This window comes from Oryzias latipes, chromosome 1 (genome assembly GCF_053564925.1).
Source record: "Oryzias latipes strain Hd-rR chromosome 1, Olatipes_Hd-rR_3.1".
NCBI classification, from domain to species: Eukaryota; Metazoa; Chordata; class Actinopteri; order Beloniformes; family Adrianichthyidae; genus Oryzias; species Oryzias latipes.
The window spans coordinates 33,373,178-33,400,849 of record NC_136237.1 but is presented as its reverse complement, the minus strand read 5'-3'; the positions used below and the strand labels follow the sequence as shown (position 1 = coordinate 33,400,849).

The 27,672-nt window shown below is 40.7% G+C and overlaps 1 protein-coding gene across 50 annotated transcripts in view; it reads left to right on the top strand.

Moving 5' to 3' along the window:
• nfixa (nuclear factor I/Xa) overlaps window positions 1-27,672 on the top strand; it is a 110,417-nt gene that overhangs the window by 13,657 nt on the left and 69,088 nt on the right. For 27 of the 50 annotated variants that reach the window (XM_078945858.1, XM_078945991.1, XM_078945869.1 and 24 more), the window contains one exon: window positions 17,163-17,694. In XM_078945858.1, the coding sequence (XP_078801984.1) occupies window positions 17,163-17,694 (532 nt within the window). Of the gene's footprint in view, window positions 1-12,430; window positions 12,694-13,984; window positions 15,081-15,348; window positions 16,105-17,162; window positions 17,695-27,672 lie in introns of those variants that run through there. The other 23 variants (XM_078945943.1, XM_023955619.2, XM_023955597.2 and 20 more) reach the window with 4 other exon arrangements.

Below are 27,672 nucleotides of genomic sequence, written 5' to 3'. Positions count from 1 at the left end.
CTGCCAGTGTGCAAATCTGTCTTAGAAGTGGGTTAAATCCAACAGCGTGGCACTCTGCTTATCCCTTATCTGTGCATTCTCCCTGACGGCCCATAGAAAACAGATTTATCACGCTTTATGAGGCAGTTGGCACAACAGGGTAAAAGGTGGTTGTACCCTGGATGGACTGGGGATCTGTTTGTGTGGTTGCATTGTGTCTATCTGTATGGTTCTTGTGCCTTCTAGTGTGATTTAGGCTGATCTGCTGGTGGAAGATGTAGTCAGGCCCTACAGCAATGTTAGACTTGGTCTCTAGCCTGCTGTGTGTATTAAAAAAAAACAGACATAGACACGTTACAGGTTGATAGACATAGAAGGGCAGATTAAGTAAAAAAAAAAAAAAAGAAGCTTTTTCTCAGGCATAGGGCAAATAAATTCTGAAGCCCATAAAGTGTTAAATTAAGTGGCCTGTTTTAGAAAAAGTTTGAATTTCATGTGTGAATCAGATGTGCCACAATGATTTGAACAGGTGTATGGCAGCAAGATGGGACCCCGATATAGCGAAAACATCGATGAAAGTAAGGATGAAAGAATGCTTGTGAATTACTCTTCTTTGCAGCTGCTCAAAGCTCTTTCTCCTCCTCTACTCCTTCCACCTCTTCAGTTAGCTCCCTTTCAAAGAGAAGTAACGGTTGGTGAGAGATCTGCATTGTCTGAGGATGAGATTCAGTTGTTGTTGTTGTTTGTCTCTCTCCGTCTTTTTCCATCCCCCCTTCTATTTGAGTCATTGGTGTGTTCTTCACTCTTTTTGATTTTTCTCAGAGCCCATTTTTTTGTGTGTGTGGTTAACCCCACTGAATGGGACAATGCAGCGTAGCGTGAAATTAAAGCTCTTAGTTAGCTTGCAGTTGCTCAAAAGAGGATTTTACACATGCGTGCATTCATCACCCTCCCGTACGCTATAGATATGGCTAATTAGAGGAAGTACACCCTGTGTCCAGCATTAAGAGCCCAATTAAGGCAGTAAGGAAAAACCTCAATGTGCGAGTCCTGGGCCAGATCCGCTCTGTAAAAAACGCCCTTGTGTGAGAAGTATGGTATCGCCGTAATCCAGGCGGGAAAATAACACCCTTACATAGGAAGTTTTATTAACATATGCATCTCATGCAATGGCTGAGTAACCCGAGAAAACATTAAAATTGATCATCCTGACAGGCAATTATGTGATGGAGAACAGATTGGGCATCTTCTCTTTTTTGGAACTCAGTACGGAGATGTCTGTTGTGCACGCTCATTACTTTGTGCATTTAAGCTTTAAAATGTTTGCAATTTATGAAAGCTGATATGCAACAAGCAAGGGCCCTAAAAACCTACAAATACATGAATCCAATTTTAGATAAATACTTTCTTTTTTATTGGAATCCCCCCCAAAAAACGTTGGCCTTTCTCATAAAATTTTCACGAGTGATACATTTGTTGAAGTTTAAAGTTTAAAGACTCACTCCAATGAAAAGCATGTTTTGGTGTTTTTAACATGTTCTTGTTGTTCTAGTTGTTCTCATGATGGAGGAAAGATATAAAGACAACTAAGTATTACATGGCGTTTCTTAGTATGTCTTTTTTAATCATTGTGAATCAGGAGCAAATTAAATGCATAATTACCTGCAAACTAATTGGTGGGCTACAAGCTTCCTGCTCCGCTCAATTCGGATGCATCCACTTGTAGACAAATAGATTCATTACGTCTTTGTTTTCCTCATCTGAGCTGCTGTCCGGCTCAAAACCGTACAGCTGGATGGCTCCAATATTGCTCCCCTTATTTGTTGCATTGATAATGTTAGATTGGAGTTGTGAGGGGGTGTATCTAGAGGAATGATGGGAAACGGGGGCAGGCTTACACCACACCAACAGGTCCGCCAAGAGCTCAGAGACAATTTCTAATGAACTACTGCCGCTCTGAAGAAACTATGTCCTAGAAAGTGACACCTTTTTAAAAAAAAAATTGGCTTAAAATGTCATAACCAAAAGATGACTGGTAATGCTTTTACAATAGATCAAAAGTTGACATTTGCATGTGCAGGAAAAACTGAACTCAAGAGGCTTCTAAGTTTCTTAATGGGATTTTAAAGAGTTACAAAAGTCAGCTCACAATAGTAGTAAAACTTGATTAGTTTAATTCTGCTGTATTTTGTCAAAAATGTAAAGAGTCACAGCTGAAGCTCAAAAAATAAAACACTTTACACTGAAAAAAATAATATAATGAGTTATAACCAGTCAATGAGAATGTCAAAGATCTCATTTCACCTTTGCCTCTTTTATTCCCTCCACTCTAGAATGGTATCTTCCACATTCTCATTGTTTGGTGACTCACAAAACTGCAGTGAGTTGGGTGGGATTTCCTGGGAAAAAGGCAGTGATATAAAGTAAATAAAATATCAACTGTTAAGAGTTCTAATAAGGCTAAAAAAAACACATAAAAATTATATGGACACCATATGAGTTGAAAATTTTTAAAAAATAATTTTACCAGCTATTTCAGAAATGACAAAGCCTTTTGGACAAGAGGTGAAACGTCTTCAACTTTAAAAACCAAGTCCAGATGACAACCTTAAAACCTACTACTAGGTTTCTTTTTTTTGTTTTTTGGTGTAAAAATTGACTTTTTAACATCAGAGTCAATGGGAAAATGTCCCCTTTTGACACCAGCCTCCAGTGGTCTTTTCAGCAACTGCAACATTTGGTTCTTCTGGGTCTGCACCAAATTCAGAAATGGAGGGTGGGGGGCTTGATTGAACCACAAGCTTAGAACAATAACTTCATGTTGTGGCAACAAGCCTTTTTTACTGCTCTGTCAGTCCATTTATTGGGCCGTGTTGCAATAAGTCACCCCTCATGATTCATTAGCTCCAACCTGTACTTTCTTGTCTTTACGAAACTCAAATTGCGTCTAGTCAACCTGGCATTCCAATCCCTTCACCTAAGGACATTTTGGTAGCAGCAGTGGCATGTGTTTTCAGAGGCCCCATTGACGTATGCTTGGCTTTCAAAGATTCATCAATTGACATCAGAGTCACCACAGCTAAAAGGCAGGGTGTTTACTAAAGAACAAACTGACGTACCAACTTTTTCAAACTCACTTTAGTTTTTAGAAGTTTGGAAAACTCTGCAACATCTGCAATTCGAGGTCATCACTCATGCAATAAAGAACATAAAAAAAAAAAGATTTTTAGTATCGTCATTCATTTTCTGTGGCCATGACACCCCACACTGTTGCATGTTGCAAATAAAGGTCATTTATTTTGGTTTACGTGAGCATTTGAAGCAAACAGAGTGATGCTAACAAATCTGCCAGACTAAATCAATATGTTTGACGATGGACAAAAAACGCCTAGACAGTCCATGTGCGCCACAACTTTAGCTTCCGTTACAACAACTAGACACTAACCCCCTCCGTCGAGTGCAGGACTACTGTTCGTGGAGGCCTGGTGGTCTCATTAGCTGCCAGGGAATTCAGTTGGTGAGTCAGACTTTGTAGAACAAAGTATGCTTCACTGTAAATCACCCCCCCCCCCCCCCCCTCGTCGACAGCACTGGCTGCCAGCCAAGGGTGGAAAAATCTATAAGCTGTTGCGTAACATATCATATCTTTACCTTGTTTAAACCCCTACGCAGCAAATGTGTGAGCAGCGAGAGAAATCAGGCTGCGTGTTTGAGCAGACAAACAGAGTGGTATTTTTGTGACCATTTTCCTCATATTAACAGAATCAAAACACCCGAGAATATAGATTCTTTTCAAATAGACTGAGCCGAATGTTCTGGGTTGCACTCTGACGCTAGAAGCAATACAAGGTTGTATAAACTGTTTTGTGATCCTATCAATGATTTAAAATCAGCGTTATGTTTTGCTTTCATGACCTTCAAACTCTATGGCAACACAAAGTCAGAGGTGCGAGTCCCTTCTGGTATTACTGAGGCTTTATACATATCCCTGTATAGGAAATGAGATTTAGCAATAAATAAAATACTGTCAGGCCTTTCATGTTTGCCACACCTCCCCCTTTCGCGGCCATATTTCAGCGAGTTTGGTGCTGTGTTTATGCAGGAGCAGCCCTCAGGCCTCGGCGTCGTCCTGCCCCTGAAGCTTCTTCTGCAGCTGGAGTGTGTAAACTCCTGATGGAGGGATTGTAGTGTTTTTATTGGATGTCTTTGAGCGGGGTTGTAGTCACTCACTTTTACTCTCTCCTGCTGAGCGTAAACTCACAAGTGTCATCGCCGCTGTTCTGCTCACACGCGGTCGCTCGAGCCGAGCAACACAAAGACCCAGACGTGCGCCACTCGCAAGTGTAAAAAATTGAAATTCAAAGTGAGGACAAATGTCTGCAAGTTCACAGCCGTCCAGATATCACATGCTAAGACTGATCCTTTTTTGATGGTGGTGATTACTATTAAATGGGCTGTAATGACTACTGATAATCCCCATATGCAGCTAAGCACCATAGAATCGCCAGCAGGCTGTTGTTTGTTAATGCCCCACTAAAATCTAAAACACATGCAGATGTGTGTGGGGGGAAAAAAGCAAACCACAAACCCAGCTTTTTTTTTAGTTCGTGCTCTTGCTTAATGTGCACTGGCTTGCCTGTGGAAAAAAATGTCAAAAAAACGTGAACATTTTGGATTTGGAGTCCTTATATTAAAACATTTTTTTCCTCTCCCCCCTCCTGAGCTGTGTGGAGAAAGAGGTCAAAGAGTGTCAGTGCGGTGATGGTGGTTTGGGCCTCGGCGATGACAGCTGGATGAGGGACGAGGCTTCAGCTGGTTGGGATAAAGTTTGATGCTAGCAGCCTACAGCTTCATTTTTCACCCTGTGCCATGCATATGTATTTGTGTGAATACTGTGTAAACGTTTGGGAGACTGACTGCTGATATGTTTGTGTTTATTGACTCAAAGAGACAGGCCGTGGCTGCGCGCACAGCAGTGTACGGGTGGCAGGGGTCCAAGCTTTGGGGAAACGTGTGTGTTTAAAGTACACACAGGCCTAATTATGCTGATTTAAGCATTCTTGCGGTCCTCCCTCTGGCTTGTGGTGTGTTAACTGGCAAAGGGGCGTCCAGCAGAGAGTGAGACAAGTAGAGAAAGTAAGTGAAAAGACGAAGAATAGTGATTAAAGAAAGGGTAGTTTAATTAAAAAAAGTGAGAAAATGAAAAGGGAAGTGATAGAAGTGATCTAAAATACAAGAGTAAAAGAATACATATATATGTGTGTGTGTGTGTGTGTGTGTGTGTGTGTGCGTGCATGATACTTGTTAAATGGAGGTAAAACATAGAGAAACGTCAAACTTCCAGACATTTTTTTTCCCGCTTCCTTGCAGCACAGAGCGCGCCCCCTCTTCATATTTATTTTTATATTCAGATGTTATGGATTGCTCCGGGAAAGGGCCGTCCCTTTTCCAGGCAGTGGAATTAATACTGTTTGAACATTTTCTCTGGAATTTAAAGAGAGGAGTTCAACTATGAAGTTGAGAAGTTTTTTTTTAAAGTTTAAACTTGATCATTTCTGGATATACAAGTGATAAAAACGGTTGTTTGTTGACTGCACGCTCTCTGACCTGTGGCACCTGTCTTTTACATTTGTGAAAAGTCTTTTTTTTCTTCTTCATCTGTTAATAGAATTGTGCTTGTAGCTCACATTTGTTCTTGTGCGTTTGTGTTCTCTGAGGTATTCCTGGATTGTGGCTGCCCTTGATAAATCCCAAACACCATAAAGTGCATAAAAGGTTTTGCGCGAGTTTCTATAACTCTGCAGAGCAGAGATTGATGATGTTGGCCGATGTGTGTGTGTGTGAGACGCCTTTCACGTAGATAATAAAGTCCCGCTAAAGAAGCAGGCAGGAGCTGTTCAGTGTCTTTAGGGTTTCTTTGTGCTGCTTGACACCGGATCTACTTACATTAAAAAAAAAGGCAAATGCACGTCCAAAAACTTTATTTTCTTTCTTTTTTCCTCCTCTTGCTTCATTTTTTTCTGCCCTTTCCCCTCTTTCACTTATCTGTGTCTGCTGCATCTCTTAACTCCCCCGACTTTCTCGCTCTGCCGCGAATCTCTCTGGTTTACCTCATTCTTTCCAGCCCCTTTTCGCTGCTCCTTTCTTTCCCTCAGGAAAGGGCCACAGTCTTATCTGGGATATGTTGAATTCGATGAGCTTAAAAGCCACTTTGCTACTCCTGTCTGTCTTTGCATGGAGCATAAAGGCTATGAAAAAAATGCTTTCTCTTTCCATTATTTACCCTATAAGGTGTTTCATAGATTCCTTCTGTGAGACGAATGAATATTTATGAATTATAAAACTATTCCAGAGGATACTGTTGTCTTCTATCTAAGAAATCAAATCTGTGTGGAGCTTCTTGCGATAACATGCCAATTTTCCTCCCTGCAAAAGGGAGTTTGCAGAAACAATAGGGCTGTTGTGTTCTATAATGCAATTTTATAAGGAAGTAAAAAAGCTAACCTCAATAAACGTTTATGCTTTTTATTTTTTTAGTACTGATGATATGGTGTCGTCTGCTTTGTGATTATTTGGCAAATTACTAAATAATATCCATTAGAACCTGGTAAAATGTTAGTGTTGAAACATCAGGACGTAAAAAATAATGTGAAAAGGGGAACAGAGTCCAGGCCCTTTCTGGATTGTGGCTGTGAAGGATGTGCTGGTTTTATTCTTAGGATCTGTGTGTGTTGTACATGGAGCGGCTCCATGGGTTTGACTCACAGAAAGACAGCGGTGATGGCCACGCCGAGCAGGGGGTGTCAGGCTTGGCCGGCGGTGCAAAGGCAAACCCTTGTGTGGAAGCCATACTTCACGTGTGTGTGTAGGCGTGTGCACGCGCAGACTTTCTTTCTGCGTGCGTGTCTTTCAGTCGTGACAGCCAAAAAGCCTCGGCAGCGTCTGACGTGGCAGCTCTCGCTGCTTTCTGTCCAGCTCTTTCTTGTTGGCTCACTTCTCTGTGATACTATCTTTCCATACGATCACTTGTTTATAAATGGAGACTGGCTGCTACTTCACATCCGACCAGCTTTGCTCAAGGTTTATCAACTTTCTCTAAAATTAATATTTTCTATAAATTAGTTTATTTCCATTTGGATCCTATTTATTCACACAATTCTTAGCACAATAGACCAGATAATGTAAAATGCTGCCGTCAATGGTCCCACATGCAAACTATTAGGCAGGTATTACCACTAAAACTGAAACCCACATCTTTCTATTTTCTGTTACTTACACCAGCTAAAGAAATCAGAGAATTGAAAATTTGGTTTTATAGCCACAAAACTGTAAATGCAATTGCACTTGCAATTTCATACTGAGTCCAAGCTCTACTTTTCTCGATTTGGGCCATCTTTTTGGTTTTTTTTCAGACCTGTTTGTGAGGTGCTGTTCTACTGAGGTGGGTTCTCTCTGTTTTATGTTCTCTCTGAGGACATGTACTTATTTATGGCTGTCTGCCTGTGGTGCTGTGGTGCTCCTGAGGTCTGAATGAGGTGCTAGTTTAGGCTGGAGAAGCCAGTGATCATGGTTGCAGTGGAGATAACTACTCGCACTGCTCTCCCAGAGGCGCCCGTCTCCAACACACGTCTATCAGTGTGATGGAGAGATTGAATTTAAAAAAAGAAAAAGCTGTGGTTGAGAAGATAAAACTTTCAGAATGATATATCTTGTTGTCCTATATTGTTCACACCAAGCCTTGTGTGGTTTTGAAAGCTCTTTGTTTCTTGCCTCTCCTTTATTTGAGCGTTTCTTCTGGCCTGGCACAGCAGTTGCTCCACGGGGAATATGCCTCTCCAAAACTGTCAGAGCGAACTTTAACCCTGACATTGCACGATCCATATCAAAAGAGCACCTCTCTTTGACATGAACTCTGTCCAGCAAAACAGAGAATAAGGCATAGTTCCCAGAGGGCCAGATGGACTGATCACTTTTTAACCCAGTTGCGTTCAGAGACACAGAAGAAGCCACTTGGAGCAGCCACCCACACTTGACCCTTATATCCACAGCTCAGAGCAGACAAGGCAGAGTGCACAGGCATAGGCCCAGCTCATATCATGCCACAGAGAGCAGGCCACATTTAACCCCCACAGTGCCAACCCGACGCAGCCAAATCTGCAGCTCATACGATAAGCAGAATTACTGCATGCTCATGTTCCTGATAGACGGGGTCACTGATGTGGAAACACAAATGTAGTGTGAACTTTTCCCCACACTCAACTGGACACAATAAACTGTGGCTACCTGGTTTTATATTTTTTTAGAGATACAAAACCGTAACTTTGTTCATTTTTTACAGAATTTAAAGTCCCACCCCAATTTTCTGTTGATCTATTTTAAAAGTGTTCCCAGTGGTCTTTTAATTATGATAACGGCATTTTTAGCCCAAATCAAAAACATGTGTTGTTTTCCAGGACATAGTTTCTGCAGAGTTCATCTAAAATTGTTGTGGGCTGGACTATTGGCATCAAGTATACCTGCCCCCACTTCCCATAATTGTTTTGTTTACGTGCTCTGCCAGTAGCTTACAATCCCAACCTAACATTAATGCTGCAACAACATGGCGACCAATATTGAAGCCATCAGCTTTGAGGCAGAAGCCAGCTCGGACGAGGAAAATGAAGACGTACATGGATCTAGACGTCTTCAAGTGGATGGATCCAAATGGAATGGAGCAGGAAGCTTTTAACCCGACAATTTAGCTTCTACGTCACAGCTACAAGATTTTTCTTACGACATTTTTCATCTGCTCCTGATTCACAATAATTTGAATAAAGAAATACTTAGAAATGCAAAATTGAGCTTAATTTTCTTTATATTTGTCCTCTATTATGGGAAGATGCCACAAGACCAGGTTAAAAACACCAAAAACACCATTTTAATCTGAGTGGGTCTTTGAATCAGCTTTGCTCCCACATTTTCACACCAGTGATACAGGTGTTTACCTGTGAATCCTTTCCAACTATTTTTTATATTTGCCAACCCTCCTGTCGATGAAGTACAGCTTTCCAAGTTTTTGTCAGATTTCACAGGACTGAGATACCCATCCATCTATTTTCTATAGCCGTTCATTCCTGTTCAGGGTCACTGGGTTGCTGGAGCCAATCCAGCTACTGTTGGGCAAATGCAGCGTGCAACCCCCGGACAGTTACTGGGGCATATAAATGTACAAAAATACAAGTGATTTGTAATTAATTTAAAGCTGAAATAGTCTTAAATATTATACACATAACAACATTTCCTCGCGACAGGCTGGCGTGTGCCCTGCAACAGTAGACAGGACAGGCTCTGGTGGCTCCTTCACACCGACAGAGAAACAAAAGGTTAAGAAAATGGATTGATAGCTAATTTTATTTCAATAGAAAAAAAATGTGATTGTGTGAAAAAAAAAGCCACGTAGCCCAAACTTTATTGAAACTATTGTCACTCGAATGAGTTTACAAAGATTTGTCAGTGCAGCAGAAACACAGGAATAAGCGAACAATCGTTTTTTTTCATTTTTTCAAAAAACAGTGAATAAATTCACATGAAAGGCATGAATGAATGTGCAAAAAAAAGTCGTTTTCCGCCTTTTTTGCGATCGTATAGTTGCAACCGAACAGCAACACAAACTGCTACACTTAAAAAGTGTCATCTTTGTTGGAGAAGTATTTACCCCTTTCAGAGGGGTGCCAAAGGGTGAGTTGCGGCATGAGTGGCTGGGTGTAGAAAGAAAGAGGGAGTTTCAGCTCTTGGGTGTCTGGCACTGGCTGAGGAATGAAGCTAAAGCATGGGTGAGGCGAGCCATCTACGAGCAAAGAAGTGGGGAAGGGGAAAGTATTTGAGGAGGAGCGGAGTGAGAGATACTAGAGGATGGATGGCAATTGAGATGGAAAGAGCAAAGGAAAATGCAGTGAGAGGGTGAGTGAAGCAACGTTTTGAAGTGCAGGAAAGGGGGAAAGTGTTGGAGGGAGAGCGCACAATGAGAGGTGAAAGGACTAAATGAAGGAAGGGAGAATAGTTGACAGTGGGAGGGCACCAAATGTATGTGTGAGTTGGGGTAGTTGTAAGTCATTTGCATAAAGGGTGAGGGCACTTTGCCCAGCTTTCGCAGAGAAGTTGGCATCTCGCCTTTACGACTGGCAGAACAGGGACCAGGGAGAAGGAGAAGAATGAGGGGGAGTGAAAGAGTGATGGTGGAGAAAGTCTCTCAATAGTGCATCTCTTGTGCGAGGACTTGCAGGCCTTGGCTTCTGCTGGAACAGGGCATGGAGGGAGGGGAGGGGGATATCGGGTTTCATTATCTGCTTGAATCCTGCCGCATTTGCTAATCAGGAGTTTCAAAGCCCTCGCTGCAGCTGTAGACGCAGGGCATGGTAGCCAGTCTGTGTCGCTGGCATGTGCCGACTGGAAAACCAGAGGTGTGTGTGTGTGTTTGTGTCAGTGTGTGGAGCTGCGCTTCACATAGCGACATTAAGTGTGAGACAGACAGTATGTCTTTCCTGTGCAGCTAAAGCAGTGCTGCCACCGTCCATCACACACAGATCATCACCCGGAGTCACACTGCCTACTTGAACTTATCAGGAATGGCTGCCCTTGTCAAGTGGAAATGCTGTGCTCAGTTTTATTGCGACGTCCTGTCGGAAAAAGCCACAGCAGCAATGCTAAATGCATTTGGCATTTGTGTATTTGGAGACACTTATTACACGATAAAAGTGCTGCAGTCTGTATTTATCTGAGTACGTAAATTCTGCAGCAACTTGGTGCTTTCTGAACACAGAATGAAGTACTTTTTGAAATATATATTTTTGCAGGTATCTACATTTAAAAACACCAAACATCTCTAAACAATTTCAACTGAAAAAGTCTGAAAAGCTCCATAAAGCTCCTGATTTGATGCGCTCACACTTGAGGCTGAAACTGAGAAACTCATCATACAAGCGAGAAGGCATTTTTGAGGATAGCGTTACCCAAGTCCGCATTCAAGTCCGGAGCGCAGGCTTGCTGTCGGTCCCTGTGTCTCTGGAGCTGCTTAACGCCTGCTCTCGCTGTCTTTCCCTCACAGCTTCATGCCACAAATCGTTTCCAGACTTTCACACATAGTAGTGCTGCAGTGTGTAAACAGCCGTAATTACAAATGATGCACAGTCACACATTTAAAATCAATCTGTAGCACTGAGACAAAAAGGAGCACAAAGGGGGATTTTTTTTTCTTTTCTGGGATTATAATGAATGAGAAGCTTTTGAACTGGATGGAAATCTAGCAATGAGGCAGTTTTAAAGAGAAAAATGATATAGCCTTCTGATGTAAATGACTGACAGAAGGGGAAAGACACTTTTCTCATATTTTTCTAAGTCCTTGGGATATTAAAGTGCATACTTGTCCCATCACCCCCAAAATATATTATTTGTCTAATTTACTTCCCCCCCCCCAATTTATTCTGCTAACTTTTATTGTTGTAGAATACTTCTCCTTAAATCTACTCATGCTTTTATTTTGGAAAATTACTAAAAACGCAAAAGTTTTTCCCTTCCGATTTATGACTTTCTTTTTTTAGGATATAGTGGGCATAAATCATGAGACTTATGCTACCCAGATAAAATCATTTTTGATTTAAACCCAGTTGGGGGGAAATTCAATTATGTGAAGAGCCAGGTCCACTGAGTTAAGCCTTTTAACCAAATATATATAAACCAGCTTTAGCTGTCATGACACACACTCGATTACACAATAATCCATTGGTGTCAAATGTTCATTATTAAATATATTTTTTTTGTACACAAAAGACATAAAAGTTCAATTCTAGGTGGGACACAATCGCTTTATCAGCTTTCTGTGTGTGTGTCTTCTATGAGTGCATGCAGTGAAAATTAAGAAACAAATGAAGCAAGCAATTTTTTTCATTGTTAATATTACAAACGTTATTTCAAGAGGATTTCTACTATGTCCCCCTTTTTATAGTAATTTTAATATATCTAAATGTATTATTTTTTCCCTTTTTAAAAGATCTGGTTAAACTTTATGATTTTTTTTTGGGGTCAAAATTAAATAATCCAAGTGTGGCAAGTGTGGCTGAAGAACCCTGCAGGATTTAGCACAATCTGATGTTCTGATCCCATGTTTCTATATTTACACCTTTGGAGTTTTTTTGTCCAGTATAATAAATATCAGAAATTCATCCCAGGTTTTATTAGCACTATTTTCAGCACTCTGGAAACAGTTCACGGTCAAGCTTGGAAATAATTTAACACTGACAGATATTAATCACGTTCAAACTGTGTTAAAGGCGACTTTATTAAGTGTTTCTCAGCGTCGGGCAATATGTAGCATTTAATGGAACATTTTTTTAAAGCCTCAGTCATTGATTTTTGTATTCCTTTAGGAATAGCGGGCCCGCAACTCCTTTTTCCATCCCTTGCCGCTCGACTTTGAACGCACTCCTGGACTCTTTGTTTAAGGTGGACTGGGATGTTCGAAGGGCCGTTCAATCAACCTTATTCCGGATTTAAAATATATGCTTATAATTGGAAACAAGTGCATTAATAGAATAACAAGAGTCTAACTTAATTATTTAACAACAAAAAACGAAGCATTTTCTGAACAGGCACGTGAGCTGTGTCCGTGAAAGTTGAGAAAGCTTGTGACTTGTTTGCCTAAACTAAAGTGTCTGCTTAGACAGCCATCAACGAGACACGGTGAGAACAGAGAGTGTGGTGTTTTTTTTTTTTTAATTTGTTATTTTTTATTTTAAATAACTTCCTTCAGGGCCTAATTAAGGTGGAAAGACGAGGCAGTTCCTGTTTATGAACAGAAATGCGTCAACAAGGGCTTCAAAAAAATAAACACGCGTAAATTTGTGCGTAAATTCTCTCTTTTTATGTCATATTTTGCTTCATTTTTATTTTATGTTATACCCCCCCTTTTGTAAATTGTTTAATCCTTTTCCGGCCCCACGATTGATTTAGTGGTGGTGGGTGCACCCTCTCCCTTATTAGAAGAAAGATGGCACGATGAGACAAAGGGATACAGAACCATGTATCACCCTTTTTTTATTTTCAGAAATGTTTTAACAGATTTTTTTTTTACTAAAACTTGAAATAAATGTGATCATAAAAAATGTCAAGAAAAGGGAAAAATTAAATCGTGTGGAGCCAAGCAGTCTAAGATTTCTGCCAAAAGAATAAAAGATTGTGTAAATTGTTCACATTTTGTGCATTTGGCAGTGTTTGTAAGGCATGAAGGATTTTTTTAGTGTTTTTATTTTTCATTTTTTACAACAGTGTTTAATAATGTGGATTTAAGAGTACCATTATGGTGTGTTTCCTTTTTTCCTAAAACTTTATATGAAGATTTAATGACTTGGAAGGGGATATGCAGTAGTGCTGCATGTTTTAGCAGATGGGCTATTTTTTTCTTCCAGGTGAAAACTGTCTTACCTATAAGAATATTAATGTTTTTAGAGCAAACGGCAGGATCACTTGGTAGATTGCACTTTTTTTCATTGTCACATCTGAGGGTTTTTTTTCAATAAAAGGACATTTCTACATCTTTACTCATTGAAAAAAATATTAACAGATTATTTCTTGGCTAATTTAATATTTTCTTTTGTCTCTATCGTATTTGTGTTTGGGTTTGAGGATTTTGTGAACAAGAGGCAGGAGGCCCAGCTCATCCCAGCTCAGAATCAGCGACCAGTCAGCCAGCCAGTCAGCCAGCCAGCCAGCCACCCCAACTAGTCAGTGAGCTTCCCACCTGGGTTTCCAACCAGTTACTCATCCAGCCAGTCACAGGGGCTAAAGCTTGTCAGCCAGCCTTACAGCCCACTTGCCAACCAGTCAGTAGATCAGCCAGTTATCCATGCTGAAGCTCCTGTGTTAGACCCCGACAGAAGGGGCTGGCCCCACTAAATCTGACGGTCCTGGTAGCCAACCAGATGACCCTAGCCTTTATAAGGCATTCACACAGACAGCTTGTCCCACTGAACAGCAGGTGGCTTCAAACTGCAATCACATAGCTGTTCCTCCAACTTTGTCATATGACAAGTTAGCTTTTTATAGTGACCGACTGTGAGGTTCCAGTTTTGACAATATCCTCGTAATTCCTGTGAGCCTCGTGGACTAATTCAAGTTTAATGGGCAGCACAAATCAGCACATGCGCTCCATTCTGGTTTTGGTTTTTGTGGAAAATGACATTAAACACACTTCTAATTACAAGAGAGAGATTGTTTTTTAACAGCAGATTAGGTTGAATGGGTTCTTGGTGAGATCTTTTTTTTTCATGATAAGGAGAACACATTGTCCCCCTGAGGCCACATGGATTTGCTGGTGAAAAGCAGACAAGATGCAGCATAAGGGAAGTACCCTTAGCTGATTTTCATCCTAGTTATGCTTTTTTCTGTGGCTCTCACAATGCAAGATAATTAAAATATGTTGAATCTGCATTTGGAAAACAGCTCTTCCGGTCGTAGCCAATACAAAGTAGGAGACAAAGGAGTTTGGGAATAACAGTGAGGGCATCCTCTGTTTAAGTATTCAGTTGGAGTTGAGCAGAGTGGGGTGCTCATTGGCTGCGTGCATGACGCCAAAGACCACAGGACGTTCCAGGGGCCAGTGAATTGTCCATCAGCCACAAATGGGATTAATCCTCAATTTTGAAACAGAAACTTTTAATGTGTTTCTATGTCTGTACTGTCTGGTCTATTAAAATGGAATTGAGAGCGAAGTGGGAGAAAGGGCCAGTTTGGATGTAAGAGTGCATTTTGAAACGAGAGAGCATGTTTTTGGATGGCATTTTTTGTTTGGGGGTGGGGGTCTTTTTTCTTTTCCCCCCTCCCTCCTCTCTTTGTTTGTGTGGTAAATCCAGGAGCAGCTGCCGGTCTCAGGGTCTAGTGGGATTTTGGGTCTGTGTTTTCTCATGCCATCTCATGCCAAGGTAGTGTAACGCGAGCACAGAGACAGAGAGAAAGGAGAAGGGTGTTTCTGGAGGAGGGGGATGCAGGGCTGGAGAGCGCCTCATCGGGATGGCTGTGACCATGATGGTGACGAAGGACGAGAGGAGAGTTGGGGATCTTCAGAGGGCTGGGTGGGTGCATGTAAAATTTATATCCTCTGGACTTTGCCTCAGCAGTAGATTGGAACTTGTATATTTGGCTAATGACGTGCCTTCTGCCTCCACCACACACAATCCACCTCCTTCCCTGCTGTCTACTACCAGCCACCAACCATCCAGACCCCCACCTCTTTGCTTCTCCCTTTGCCATCTCCCTCTTCCCTCCCTTTGAGTGCGAGGAGCTTGCGCATTGGCTGAGCTGTTTGGGACTTGGTGCCAAATAGGTGGGCCCTCTGCATGTTGGCACACACTCAGTCAATGGTTAGAGACGGAAAGTGGAGGGGAAGAGAGAGCCAGAGCAGGAGAAAAAGAGGGGGAAAAAAGAAGCTACACTCGGGTTTGCCAGCGGTCGTGCTCAGTCTTCCAACATCTATTCGGTCCTCTTGTTTTGTTGGTTTTTTTTTCCTTCTTCTGCTCCTCTGTCTGCACCCCCCTTGTCCATCTCTCTGCCAGTGCGTGACTCCTATGCAGATCAGAACTGCACCAATAGCACGTGCCATTTTGCCAACAAGATTTTTTTTTTATCAAGATATGTTTTTCAACCCATTTTTAAGGCAAAGAAAAATATTTTTTCGTGTTTTTGAACAAATGTATTCTTTTTTTTGCACAAATTGATTCAACTTCATTCTTGCTTGTCCAGCTTTTTCTTTTGCCAGAGAATTTGAAAAACTTTTCTTCCCTCTCCTTCTCTTGTGCTTCTTGTGCAGCACCTCCACTGCTCCTCCTGCCACAGTACCTCCTGTGTTCTTGTGCAGGTATTACACCTGTGCCCTTTTTGGCTTGCATCTTCTTTCTTAGATTTGTCTTTTCCCCCCGCTGCTTTTATTGGACAGTTTCTCAGCTTCTGTTTTTATTTTTTTGCTTATCTTTTCTAATTTTTTTGTTTTCAAAAATTCACAGCAATACTTGGTGCTCAACAATCCAGTTACTGCTCTGGCTTGGCTTTTTAAGTTTCAGTGTAATCGATGGAGTGAATTTATCATGAAAGAGCGAAATGGTAAATAATTCTTGCTTTGTGTATACTTTGTTTTTATAAATCAGTGCATTTTTTAAGCATATTTATGATATTTTAAAAATATAAACATTTGTGCCTTTTTGGTAGAATTTTTTTTTATTTAAGTGTGGGTTTGTCTATTTTGCCATTTCTTAGCTGTCATGTTTTTTTTTCTGTCAGACGTGTTTCACTTTTTTAAACACCAAACTAACTCTAGTTTGTTAATCGACTTAACTGATGAATCAATTTCTGTTCCTATTATCCGACCAGATCGATCTGTCTGAGGCAAGTTGTTAATCAATTCGACCTACACCAATTATTAAATAATTTCAAAGTGAGATCAATCAATATTTGACATTGGAATTTACCATTTGGATTTAGGCACGGCAGGTTTACTTTACTATAATGTAAAAATAATCAAGTGCATTACGAAGGACAACACACATGTGATGGCAGCAAAAAATGATCAAGCCATCGTTACAGTACAGTGTGTGAAAACAGATGTCCTGGATCGATGTTAAGTCAGTGAATTGGATCAAATCAGATCCTTCAAAATGACCAAATATCAACTATGAATCATGTCAGCAAACACAAATTATGATATGAATCGAATAGTTGTTAAAATGAATCATGACACATTCATGTTTGAGCAGTTAAGTTTAAAAATTTCAATAATTAAATAATAAAAACGGCCCAAATATATATGGATTCCAGTTGGCGTTTTTATCTCTACCCTGGTCATTCCGTCATATTCAGCAGTTTTTCAAAGCAGTGTTGTGGGTCCATGTTAGTGTACAGCATCCTTCCCTCTCTCTCTAACTGTCTCTCTTTCTCTCAGTCTCTTAGCACCTCTCGCTCATTCTCTCCGTCTGCTCATACGGAGCAGGCTCTGCTCCTCCATGCTGCGTGCCGGTGCTAACTGCCTGTCTTCTCTTTTCCCCTCCTCACCCCCACTACCTCTCTCCCCGTCCTTCTCTCCCCCATTCTCCCCATCTCTGTCGTCCGCCTCCTCTTGCTTCCCACCCTCCTCCACCCACCCCACATCCTCTTCTTTCATCCAGGATGAATTCCACCCCTTCATCGAGGCCCTTCTGCCCCATGTCCGCGCGTTCGCCTACACCTGGTTCAACCTGCAGGCCCGCAAACGCAAATACTTCAAGAAGCACGAGAAGCGCATGTCCAAGGAGGAAGAGCGTGCAGTGAAGGATGAGCTACTTGGGGAGAAGCCAGAGATTAAGCAGAAGTGGGCCTCCCGCCTACTGGCCAAGCTCCGCAAGGACATCCGGCCTGAGTTCCGTGAGGACTTTGTACTCACCATCACGGGCAAAAAGCCCCCCTGCTGTGTGCTGTCCAACCCCGACCAGAAGGGCAAGATCCGCCGCATCGATTGCCTGCGCCAGGCTGACAAGGTGTGGCGGCTGGACCTGGTGATGGTCATCCTGTTCAAGGGCAGCCCCCTTGAGAGTACGGATGGCGAACGTCTGGTCAAGTCACCTCAGTGCACCAACCCTGGTCTATGTGTTCAGCCACACCACATCGGAGTGTCTGTCAAGGAGCTGGACCTTTACCTGGCCTACTTTGTCCACACGCCAGGTACGTTACCACCTGCACGACAGACTGTTGTAAAGAAAAATGCCAACAACAAAAAAAGGGCACAGTTCAAATCCATATTTCTAAGTGCTTTTTTTGCATAATAACACACACACGGACACACACACACACACACAAGGACACAAACATGATAGGGGACCTGATAAGGTGCCAACAAAGTAAACTGAGGGGAGCTGGTAAATGACATTACACGCCATAAATTATTACACAATAATATAATAGGTAAATGGATACTATATCTTAGAACATTTAACATATTTAAACAGTTTAATGGGAAAAAACTCAATTTTTCTCATATTTTTAATTTATGTGTGTAGAACAAATATTAGGGAATAATCGTTTAAAGAGAACCTTCAAAGTATATTTTTTCACCCTTTTTCAATTTTTGGGCTACAATTTTGGAGTGAACTATAAAAAAAAAGTTTAAATTGTGTTCATGGTTGTAAATGAAGAATTTTTGGTTTTATCCAGACTCTGTTTCATGCTTTTTGTAGAAAAGAATTCACCTGGTTGGTGCTTGAGAACGTCTACATGTGTTGATCATCAGTTTAAAATGATGTTTTGTGAATGTTAGTTTAAAGGAAGCACATTTTATGATGACAAAAATGCGTGTACTGTGATTAGATCTTTTTAGTCGGGGATCATAACTTGGACACAGTCCAAATGTGCATTTTTTTATTAGAGAAAAAAGAAAAAAAAAACGCAGAGACTCGGCTGCTCTTGGAGAGCGCGCTGATGCTGCCCTGGCTTTCTGCATAACACTAGCTATGAACTGGACCTGGCTCCCAAACCAAGGCTTTCACACGCACACGCACAAAGGGCGGCAAAATTCAAAAACGTAAAACACAGAAAAAAATCTACTAAAAATATATGGCACACTTTTGCAGGTACAGCCAATTGCAGTTTCAGTCACAATTGTTTCCACACATCTAAACAGTGGACGCATTCGGCCAAGTACTATCACAGAGATTCAGTTTGATACAGCCAAACATTGTTGTGTCTCAGCCACCATTCTGGATACACACTCTCACACCCAGCCAAACATCACCCTTAGCTTCCAGTCCGTGGATTCTGCACACACTGCCAAAACACTAGTAGTGTTGTTTTCTTTTCCCTACGCTGCAAGAAACACAGTCACAGCAGCCACACACACTCTAAGAAAATACATTTCACAGCCAAATCCTCCAAATATGTGCTACTTCACCATTTGCTGGCTGGGAGTTCAAACACTGCTCATGCTCTAATATTATCTCAGCTGGAATTTTCTGGAAAATTCAAACCATGACTCAACCAGCCGTATAGTGTATATAAGACGCAAACTTCGGCGGCTGCCCAGATATACACAATTTCTTAAGCAAAAGTCTCATGTTAACCTTTAATATGCTGCCAAATGCTATCACAGACGGTCTCAGTCTTTGTCTGCCTGTGAAACACACACACACACCCACACACACGCACGCATGCATGCAGTCACGGTCAGGGCCAAACACCTCATGCAGTCTGAGCCAAACCCTGGCAGCAGCTCCAGCTTCACTTTGTTCGTCTGTCTTTGGTGGAATTAAATGATAAGTAGTTGGCAGTCTGTCTCACTATTTTAATGGTAATTCTTTTTTGTTGTTGTAAATTGTTATTCACATTTTCTTGTTGTCATTGGCTCAAAAGTTTTTTTGGGTAAAACATGAGAGCTTTTACAACATTATTATAATTTTTTTATTGTTTGATATTATAAGTGTTTTAAAAAATACATTTTATTTGGGGAAATCAACTCACTCTGTCTAAACAGTTTTGGGAGACATTTATTTTGAAATCTCTAGCTTTATTTATAATTCTTATAAATATAAAATAAATTGTTATTAATGAACAGGAGTTAATATATTATTTGTTTTTTCAATTTTTCTTTTTTACACATTCAAGTGCAAGGAAAAAATGAAAATGAAAATTCTTTCCACCTTCTGCAACACTTACAGTTCAGTTTTCCATCAGTCTCTGTAATGTTGCTGCTGTATTACTTTGGTTTACAGCAAAACAGTAAAACCCACTATCGTTCGCCGTTCATTCATGAGGTTGACGCACTTTCTGCTTTATCTTATCTGCTACAGTGTGTGTGTGCGTGCACTTTTATCGTCTTCCAGAGAGCTAATGCTCTCATTAGGCTGTGGTTCGGGAAACCCTGGGCTACACAGACACAAGTCTGGCGGAACGACGAAGGGCAAAACCCGTTCCTGCACATGCTCAAGAAGTCACAAGCCTTCCCACACCGTTGTCTTTGGGTTTCCTACACACATTTTGTGAGTTGAGCAATGTCTCAGCCTGTATTTACATGTCACCCTGAAAAGTGAGGCGTTGCAATGGGTCTCTGCGTCGCAAAGACATGAGATGCGATCGCTATTTGTTTTCTATTCGTTTTGCATTTTGTCAGACTTTAGCATCTCTGTCTTCCCCGCTCCTCTTTGATCTGGTACACACTTTTGTTTTGTCTCCTTAAACATCCCCTTTATTGTTACGCTCACAGAGGTAAAGCCTCTGCTGATCTCTTTTGTTTATATTGTGGAAGACGGAGACAGAGGGAGCATGGGAGAGACTGCTTGTTGGAAAGGAGAGGAGGCTATAATAATGATTGTTCTGTTTGGCAGCACCAGAGCCCCGTTGGTGTGGGAAGAAGAGAAAGACGTCTTGTGTTTTGTTTATGAAAGAGTGGCAAAAGCTGCCATGGGGAATCTCTAGGCCTGCCATCAGGCTTTCTCAGACTGTTCTGCCGTCAGCCAGCCTTTAAGGATCCTTTTCTGTAACGGAGCAGAACACACCACAGCAGAAAACACTGAATAAAGAAAAACATCATCGTTTAAGAACATCAGTTAAAAAAAATAACGTTTCCCTCAAGTGTTGTTGAACGTCTGATGTGTTATAATAGATGTTCATAGTTTTGGCTTTAGGTCCCACTCCGATCATCTTCTGATTTATTGTAAAAGTTCTCCCGGTGGTCAAGTAATTATTATTATAATGACATTTTTTGCCCAAAATCAAAGAAGGTGTGTCCTTTCTAGGACATAGTATCTGCATAGTGGCAGGAGTTTATTCGAAAATTTGCCTGTGGCCGAGACCATTGGCACAGTGTAAGCCTGCTCACACTTCCCGTCATCCATTTTTTTTTACACTCTCTCCCTTTAGCTTACACAACCTAACAATATTGGAGCTATCCAGCCGTACAGATTTCAGCCAGATGCCAGCTCAGATGATGCATAGGAAGACGTACATGGATCTATCTGTCTGCAAGCGGATGCATTGGAACGTAGCGGAACAGTTAGCTTGTGGCCCTGCTACAAACATTTTCTAATAGAACTTTTTCTGCTCCTGATTAACAACAACTCGGAGATAGAAATACTTAGTAATGCAATTTTAAGCATACTTTTCTTTATGTATAAGAAAAATGCCACAAGAAGATCTTAAAAATACCAAAAACACTATTTTCATCTGCGTGGGTCTCTACGTCCCAGGGGTTTGCCAGATTAATACACACTTCCTTCTATAACCTATTTATTTAGTATTGGAAACTGGATCCACCTTTACGGAATTTTGAACGTTAATGTTTATTTTTCAAAATAAGTTTCAACTGAAAAAAACCCCTAAATTTATGATTTGTTAAACGTTGGAAAAATCCATGAAAAAAAAGATCTATAGTTAGCTGGGTTTGGTTCCTATTCCTATTTTTTTCCATTCTCTTGTACATTGTATGTGTGATCACGAAAAGATGTTTCAAATGTGTTTCCAATCAAAAGTGCAGTACAGGAAATTTGCAGTCACTCTGAGGGAGGTGTGAAATGTGCTCGCTTTGCCATTTCTGCAGTGACCGCTCCACACTCCACGGTGCACACTGCCAGATCCCGCCTCCGTCTCACTACAGCAGTAGTAATGCCTTGGACGGTGCTGTGAGAAAGCCCAACGAAGTCCCGGAGCTGTGACCAGCTCCCGGCCAACTCGCTGACCACAGCAACGATTCACAAATAAAAGCTCACATCGTTCATCACGGACAGCTCCAGATTTAGGAGCTTTTAAAAAAAGAGGATAGTCGTGGGAGAGGAGGAAAAAATGAGCAATAAGAAAGAAAGAGGAGTAAAAAGGGTTCAAGATGATGAATAACTAAGGAGGTGATAAAAGTTGAAAGAATACTCTGAAAAACATCCTCATGGCTCAGGTTTTATCTTTGTTTTTTTTTGGTAAATGTCCTACTTCCCCCTGCCTAGATTCCTATGACACCTTTGTCGTGGAGTATATTATCCTTGTTCACAAGTTTTTTATGTCTTCAGCTTTTTTAAGTAAAGGAAATCTTGACACTGAAGGTTCCCGTCACTTTTGGAGGCTTTTGTTTTCTACAGTGGAAACACAGCTCTTGAGAAAAGCTCCTTTCACATGTAGACAGCTTTTGGCATCAGCTAACATTTTTTGATATGTATTACAATCAGGTCTGTCTTTCTGTTTTGCATCAAAAACACATAGAAAAGCAAATAGAAATCTGGAAGGGTTGAAATCCAAAAACATAGTTCTGCAGGCCACATTAAAAAAGTACATATTGTTAGTTAATGAGAATAGGTCAGCCAAAGCCCTGCTGCTGTTTTTTTCTTTCTTTTTGAATAATAAAAACGTGTCCATAGACAGACACAAATAGCTTGGTTCACAAAGTGATCCAAAAACCTTAGGGTCTACTTTTATCTCATGAGGCCACGATGACACGAGCAGAGTCCAGGGGAAAACAAACAAAAGAAACGGGAGAGTTGAGTCAAAGGCAATGCTGTTATGTTTGGTCTTTGATTAAATTGACCATTGAAAACTGGCATGCCTCTTGATACGGTGCTCTTACCCCCAGAGACAACTTGATGCCCTTTTTCGCCCCCCTCTCTCTTTTTACATCATGATCATAAGCTTCCATTTCTTTGGCAGCGCTGGACCCATGAGAGGGTAAAAAGCATGAACCTCACTGGTCTGCCCACATCTGTTTTCTTTTGTGTGAAGACTTTCAGCTTTGGGAAATGTGCTGCAAACCGATTATTCCAGTGACATTTAGAGGTCATCGTCTCGATGAAACAGACAAATAAGGAAGTCTGTGCTTTTTAGTTCTGGGATTGTTTAATTGTTTTTGTTAAAATGCTGCAGTTTTTTTTCCAGTATTAATTTAAAAGAAATATTAAACTGGAAAGAAAATAACAAGAGAAAAAACAGAATAGTCAATCTGAGTTTGTTATTTTTTACAATAACTTGTCTTAATTTTGAATTAATTAAGTTTTCTTGAATTTAAATCCTGTAAGCATATTTTAATTTCATCCACATGTGTAATATATATATATATATATATATATATATATATATATATATATATATATATATATATATATATATATGTATATATATATATATATATATATGTATATATGCATATTTTGTTATTTATATTAGGCTCAAACAAAAAACAAGTGCATTACATTTTTATAGGTTGTGTTTTAAGTATATATTTTTTTGTATTTTACTAGAGAAAAACAAGACTTTTGAGTCAAAATTAAAACCTAAACAAATAATTACTTAATCACTATGCACTTTTGAAATTTTCTCAATAAAAACCTTTTTTAAATATAACAAAATATTTGATTTCCTTACCAGAAAAGACAAAAGCCATCACATGCTTTAAGTCTAATTTTAAAACGAATTGTGGAGATTAAATTGTTTATTAATTTTTTTAAACCGGTAAAGATTAATATAAAGCATACAGCACCCCCCCCCCCCCAAAAAAAAAGAAAAAAAGGCATTTTTAATTCGAGCTGAGTGGGGCTTTTTAACACTTTTATTTTGAAAAACATGCCTAAGAAAAGTGAAAAAGAATAGGAGGAGGAAGAATGAAAAGAAAGAGGTCATTGGGAAAAAGAGTCAGGAGCGGTTTTGGGTGGGTGTGAGGGGTGTATTGTCTGTTTTAATACTGTGTCTTCCCAGTGCCCAGTCTCTTTTCAGGCTTTTGTTGCGGCGCCAACCGTGAAATGTGTCTGTCCCCAAAAACCATATACCCACTCAGGAGGGTTTCCTGACCTCAGAGACAGAGAGCAGGAGAAGGAGCAGGCGAAAGAGTGCAGCTCGCTCCCAGACAAGCCAGCCAGAAAGAAGGGAGATCCAGGCAAGACGGCTCATTCACTGGGCTGCACTCACAGCAAGGCCCTGGCAAAGGCTGCTGAGTTTGGCTAATGCTGCTTTTCAGAACCTTGCAGCCGCTGCCGTGCTATGATAATTATAAGAATAATGTGCTCATCCCCCTAAATATAATGGTTTTTAATTTTTTTGTTTCTGTTACTTGTATTTCTCCCCCTGTTTTTTACTTTTCAAAAGGCATTGTGCCAGGTTTGTTTTGCTGAATATCAAGACGTGATTTTTGTAAAAATATATTCATAAATATTTTGCCTTAAAGATAACAAAATGATTGTATTAGGAAGTTTAACAGCAAAGGAGTCTAGCATTGAAAGTGAGAGGAGTTGTGTCGGCGGCCGTTTTTTTGGCACGATCCTATCTTTCTGTATGAAAGGCGCCAAATTTTTGCGCACAGTCTTTGCCAACCTCCTCCCTCTGATCCTCTCTTTCTTCTTTTATTCTTTTACTTGTTCTCTTTTTCTTTTATTCTTGGTGTTGAAATGAATGCCCTATCCTAGCCTCATTAGCACCCTGGACTCCTTTGCAGCCACAGAAAAATGTATGATAACCTGGAAGCAGAAACATTTTAGCTCTGAGAAGAACCTTTAGGGTTCAAACTATGACTTCAAGGATTTGAAGAGAAAAAAAATGTATGAAATGCAAATGGTTGTTTTAGAACTGAAATGTAGAAATAAAGAAACAGAATAAAACAGGAAAGGAGAAAATATAAATATTTTAGGAACAAGATCTTAATTTTTCCTCCTTGTTCACACTTCATTCAAGTCGATCGCCTTCAGCCGAGATTTTTTTTTCCTCTCATCTTAGTTTTTTCTCTGTTTTAAACATTTTACATCATCAGGCTTTCTTTGCATGTCAGGTTTTCTCATCATGCCACTCTTCCGTGTAAGGCAAAATCCTTTTGGGGGGGTGGGGTTGACTGAGCGCGCTTGCTGAGAAGCACAGCAGAATCCTGAGAATCAAATTTGGCATGCGGCTCTGTGAGAGAGGGTAAGCTTCAAATCGGTTTGGACACAGATCTAGGACACTAGACAGGAAAGAAAGCACAAAGACACAGGGATAGGGAACAACATCGGATTGAAGAGGGAGAAATGTGCATATTTGTATGAATTTGTAGTTGATGGGGGGAGCAGTATAAGTAGAGATTTAGATCGAGAAAAAAGGTGTGGAAGAACGTGGGGGGGTGGGGGTGGGGGTGGAAGACTCTCCTTCGATGTCGAATTGAATAACAGGCCGGTAAATAAATGGAGTGGCAGTAAACAAAGCTTGACGCTTTATCAAAAGACTCCATTCATCTGTTAACAGGAGAGTCTCTATTTTCTCCTCAGAGACAGTGAAAGGAGCCCACTGACTCAGACGAGAGGATGGTGCTTGTTTAGGGAGCTGGATGAGTTTGGAGTGGAATGGTGCTAGTATATGTGTTTGTTTAGCTCGAGCTTGGAGGGGAAGTGGAGCAGGTGGGCGACTGACAGAGTCCCAGTGCATTTGGGAATGTACAGTTATAGACCCACACTGTTGAAAAATAGTGTTTTTAACATGTTGCTGTGGTATTTTTCTGATGTTGAAGGACATGGATAAACGGAAGCTCAAAATGGCATTTCTGACTATTTCTATATTCAAATCATTGTGAATCAGGAGCAGACGAAAAAATGCTGTTTGTAAAAGCCTGTAGCTGTGACATAGATGCTACAATCGGCAGGCCATAAGCTCCCTGTTCTGCTCCATTCTGATGCATCCACTTTTAAACAAAAAGATTCATGGACATCTTTGTTTTCCTTGTCTGAGCTGAAAACACGTTTCAAAACCGTACGACTACATAGCTCCAATTTTGTTTGCCATTTTCGTTGCATGAGGAATGTTAGGTTAGCGTTCTGGGGGGCTGTAAGCTAGCGGGAGAGCATGTAAACAAACGGATGATGGGTAAAAGGGGTGGACTTACACCACACTAACGATTAGAGGGAAATTTCTGCTGAACCGCTGCCATTCTGCAGATACTATGTTGTGGAAAACGACACAGGTTTTTAGATTTTGGTTAGAAAAAGCAAAAATATAATTAAAAGACCAGTGGGAACACACGCTTTAAAAGTAGAAAGATGAAGTAGGACTTTAAGGGGATCCCAATTTTTATGCAAATCCCAAGTTATACTTTATACTTTGAAAAACTTATTTCAGTCTCCACAGATGTTTGTGTCAATTGTAAAAAATTGCAAAAATAAAAACTTATTAGCATTATAGAAATGAATCTGTATAAAACAAAGACAAAACCATGAGAAAAATAAAGCATAGAGTTAAAAGAGGCTTTTTTGTCCGTCCAGCTGTTGGAAAAAGTGTCTGAAACAGCTAGGTGAAAATCCAGTTATGTTAGTTTTTGTTCGTATCTCTGCCATGAATTCAGAAAGCAATTTTTTTTTTTAGGTTTAAGTTGTGCAGAAAGTGTATGACAGTATATATTTATGTGTCCAGAACACAGCAGCACAGAGGTTGGTGTCCTTTTTGGCAGAGCTTCTGTGCACGTGTGCAAGTGCATACAGCATGTGCATGTGTGCGCTGTCTCATTATATATGGTTATTTTTTCCAGACCATATGCTATGCTCTACTTTGCATGATTTACAGTACCACGAGCCAAGCATTTTTTTCTTCTCTTTTTTTTTTTTTTTTACTGAACAGTTCGTTTGAAAAGAAAAGAGTCTTGGGATCTTGGGGACACAACGGTAAACCGGCATCAGCAAGATGCTGTTCATCTTTTTCTGCCTTTGCTTTTTATTATTCAGCTCAGCAGTTATTAGTTAAGGTAAGGATGTGTAAAATAAGTGCTGGAAAGTGCCATCTTTGTTTCTGTTATTACAACTTTTTAATTAAGATGAATTCAGAGATCAGGGCTAGGTCGCCCCCATTTACTTAATGAAGTCTGTTATGAAGTGTAGGCAGCAGGTTGCTGTCATTCAAAGGCTTTATTTCAACGTATGTTCAATTGCACTGTTTTTCTAAGTGCCAATGTTAATAGCTCTTACTCCTTTTCACCAGACAATTATCATTTATGAGCTTAGTTTGCTTTTGTAGTTGTGGCCTTGTGTCGTAAAACATGAGAAGTGCTTCTGTCTCTTGTTACCTGACACAGCTAACAGCTGCGCTTCCTACATTTTAGTTCCACCTTCAGATGCCTTCCAATTCATTCACAGCCTTTGAGCTGGCAGCAACTGTATACACTCTCTGTATTTTATAGCTTATCAGTAATGACAAAGTACTGCATTTAGTTAATGCACCACTGCCGCCACTAATCATTTTCTTAGTTAACTTTCTAAAACATTGATTGTCTTTTTTTCTTTAGTTTACAATTGCTCTCAGAAACCCCCTTCCCCTCTCCTGTCCTCTGCTTTGCCTTTTTAAAATCCCCTCTTAGTCCACAGCCTGCTCCCCTTACATTTATTGGACCTGAATCCGACTGCCGTCATGGCAACCCAGGCTCTCGGGGAACCTTGTTTGGGTCCGGTCCAAGGTGCCTCCGGGGTGGCACTGGCTGGTGTTGTCTATGTAAATGGGCTGTCACTGTGGCGGGTTGCTAGGACAAGACAAGTGTGGGCCTCGTTCTCTGCAATAGGGATACTAGCTTGCTACCTTCCGTTCACTCTCCTCTAGCTAACATAACCCTACAATATTCATTGACATTAGCAGAGGTGGCCACAAGTTTTAGGGTTTGTACCCCAGGCTAAGCAGAGGAAGCATTTTACCAGTGCGCATATTGATGTGGTATGGCTTAGTGCCCAGTGCTGCATCCTACGT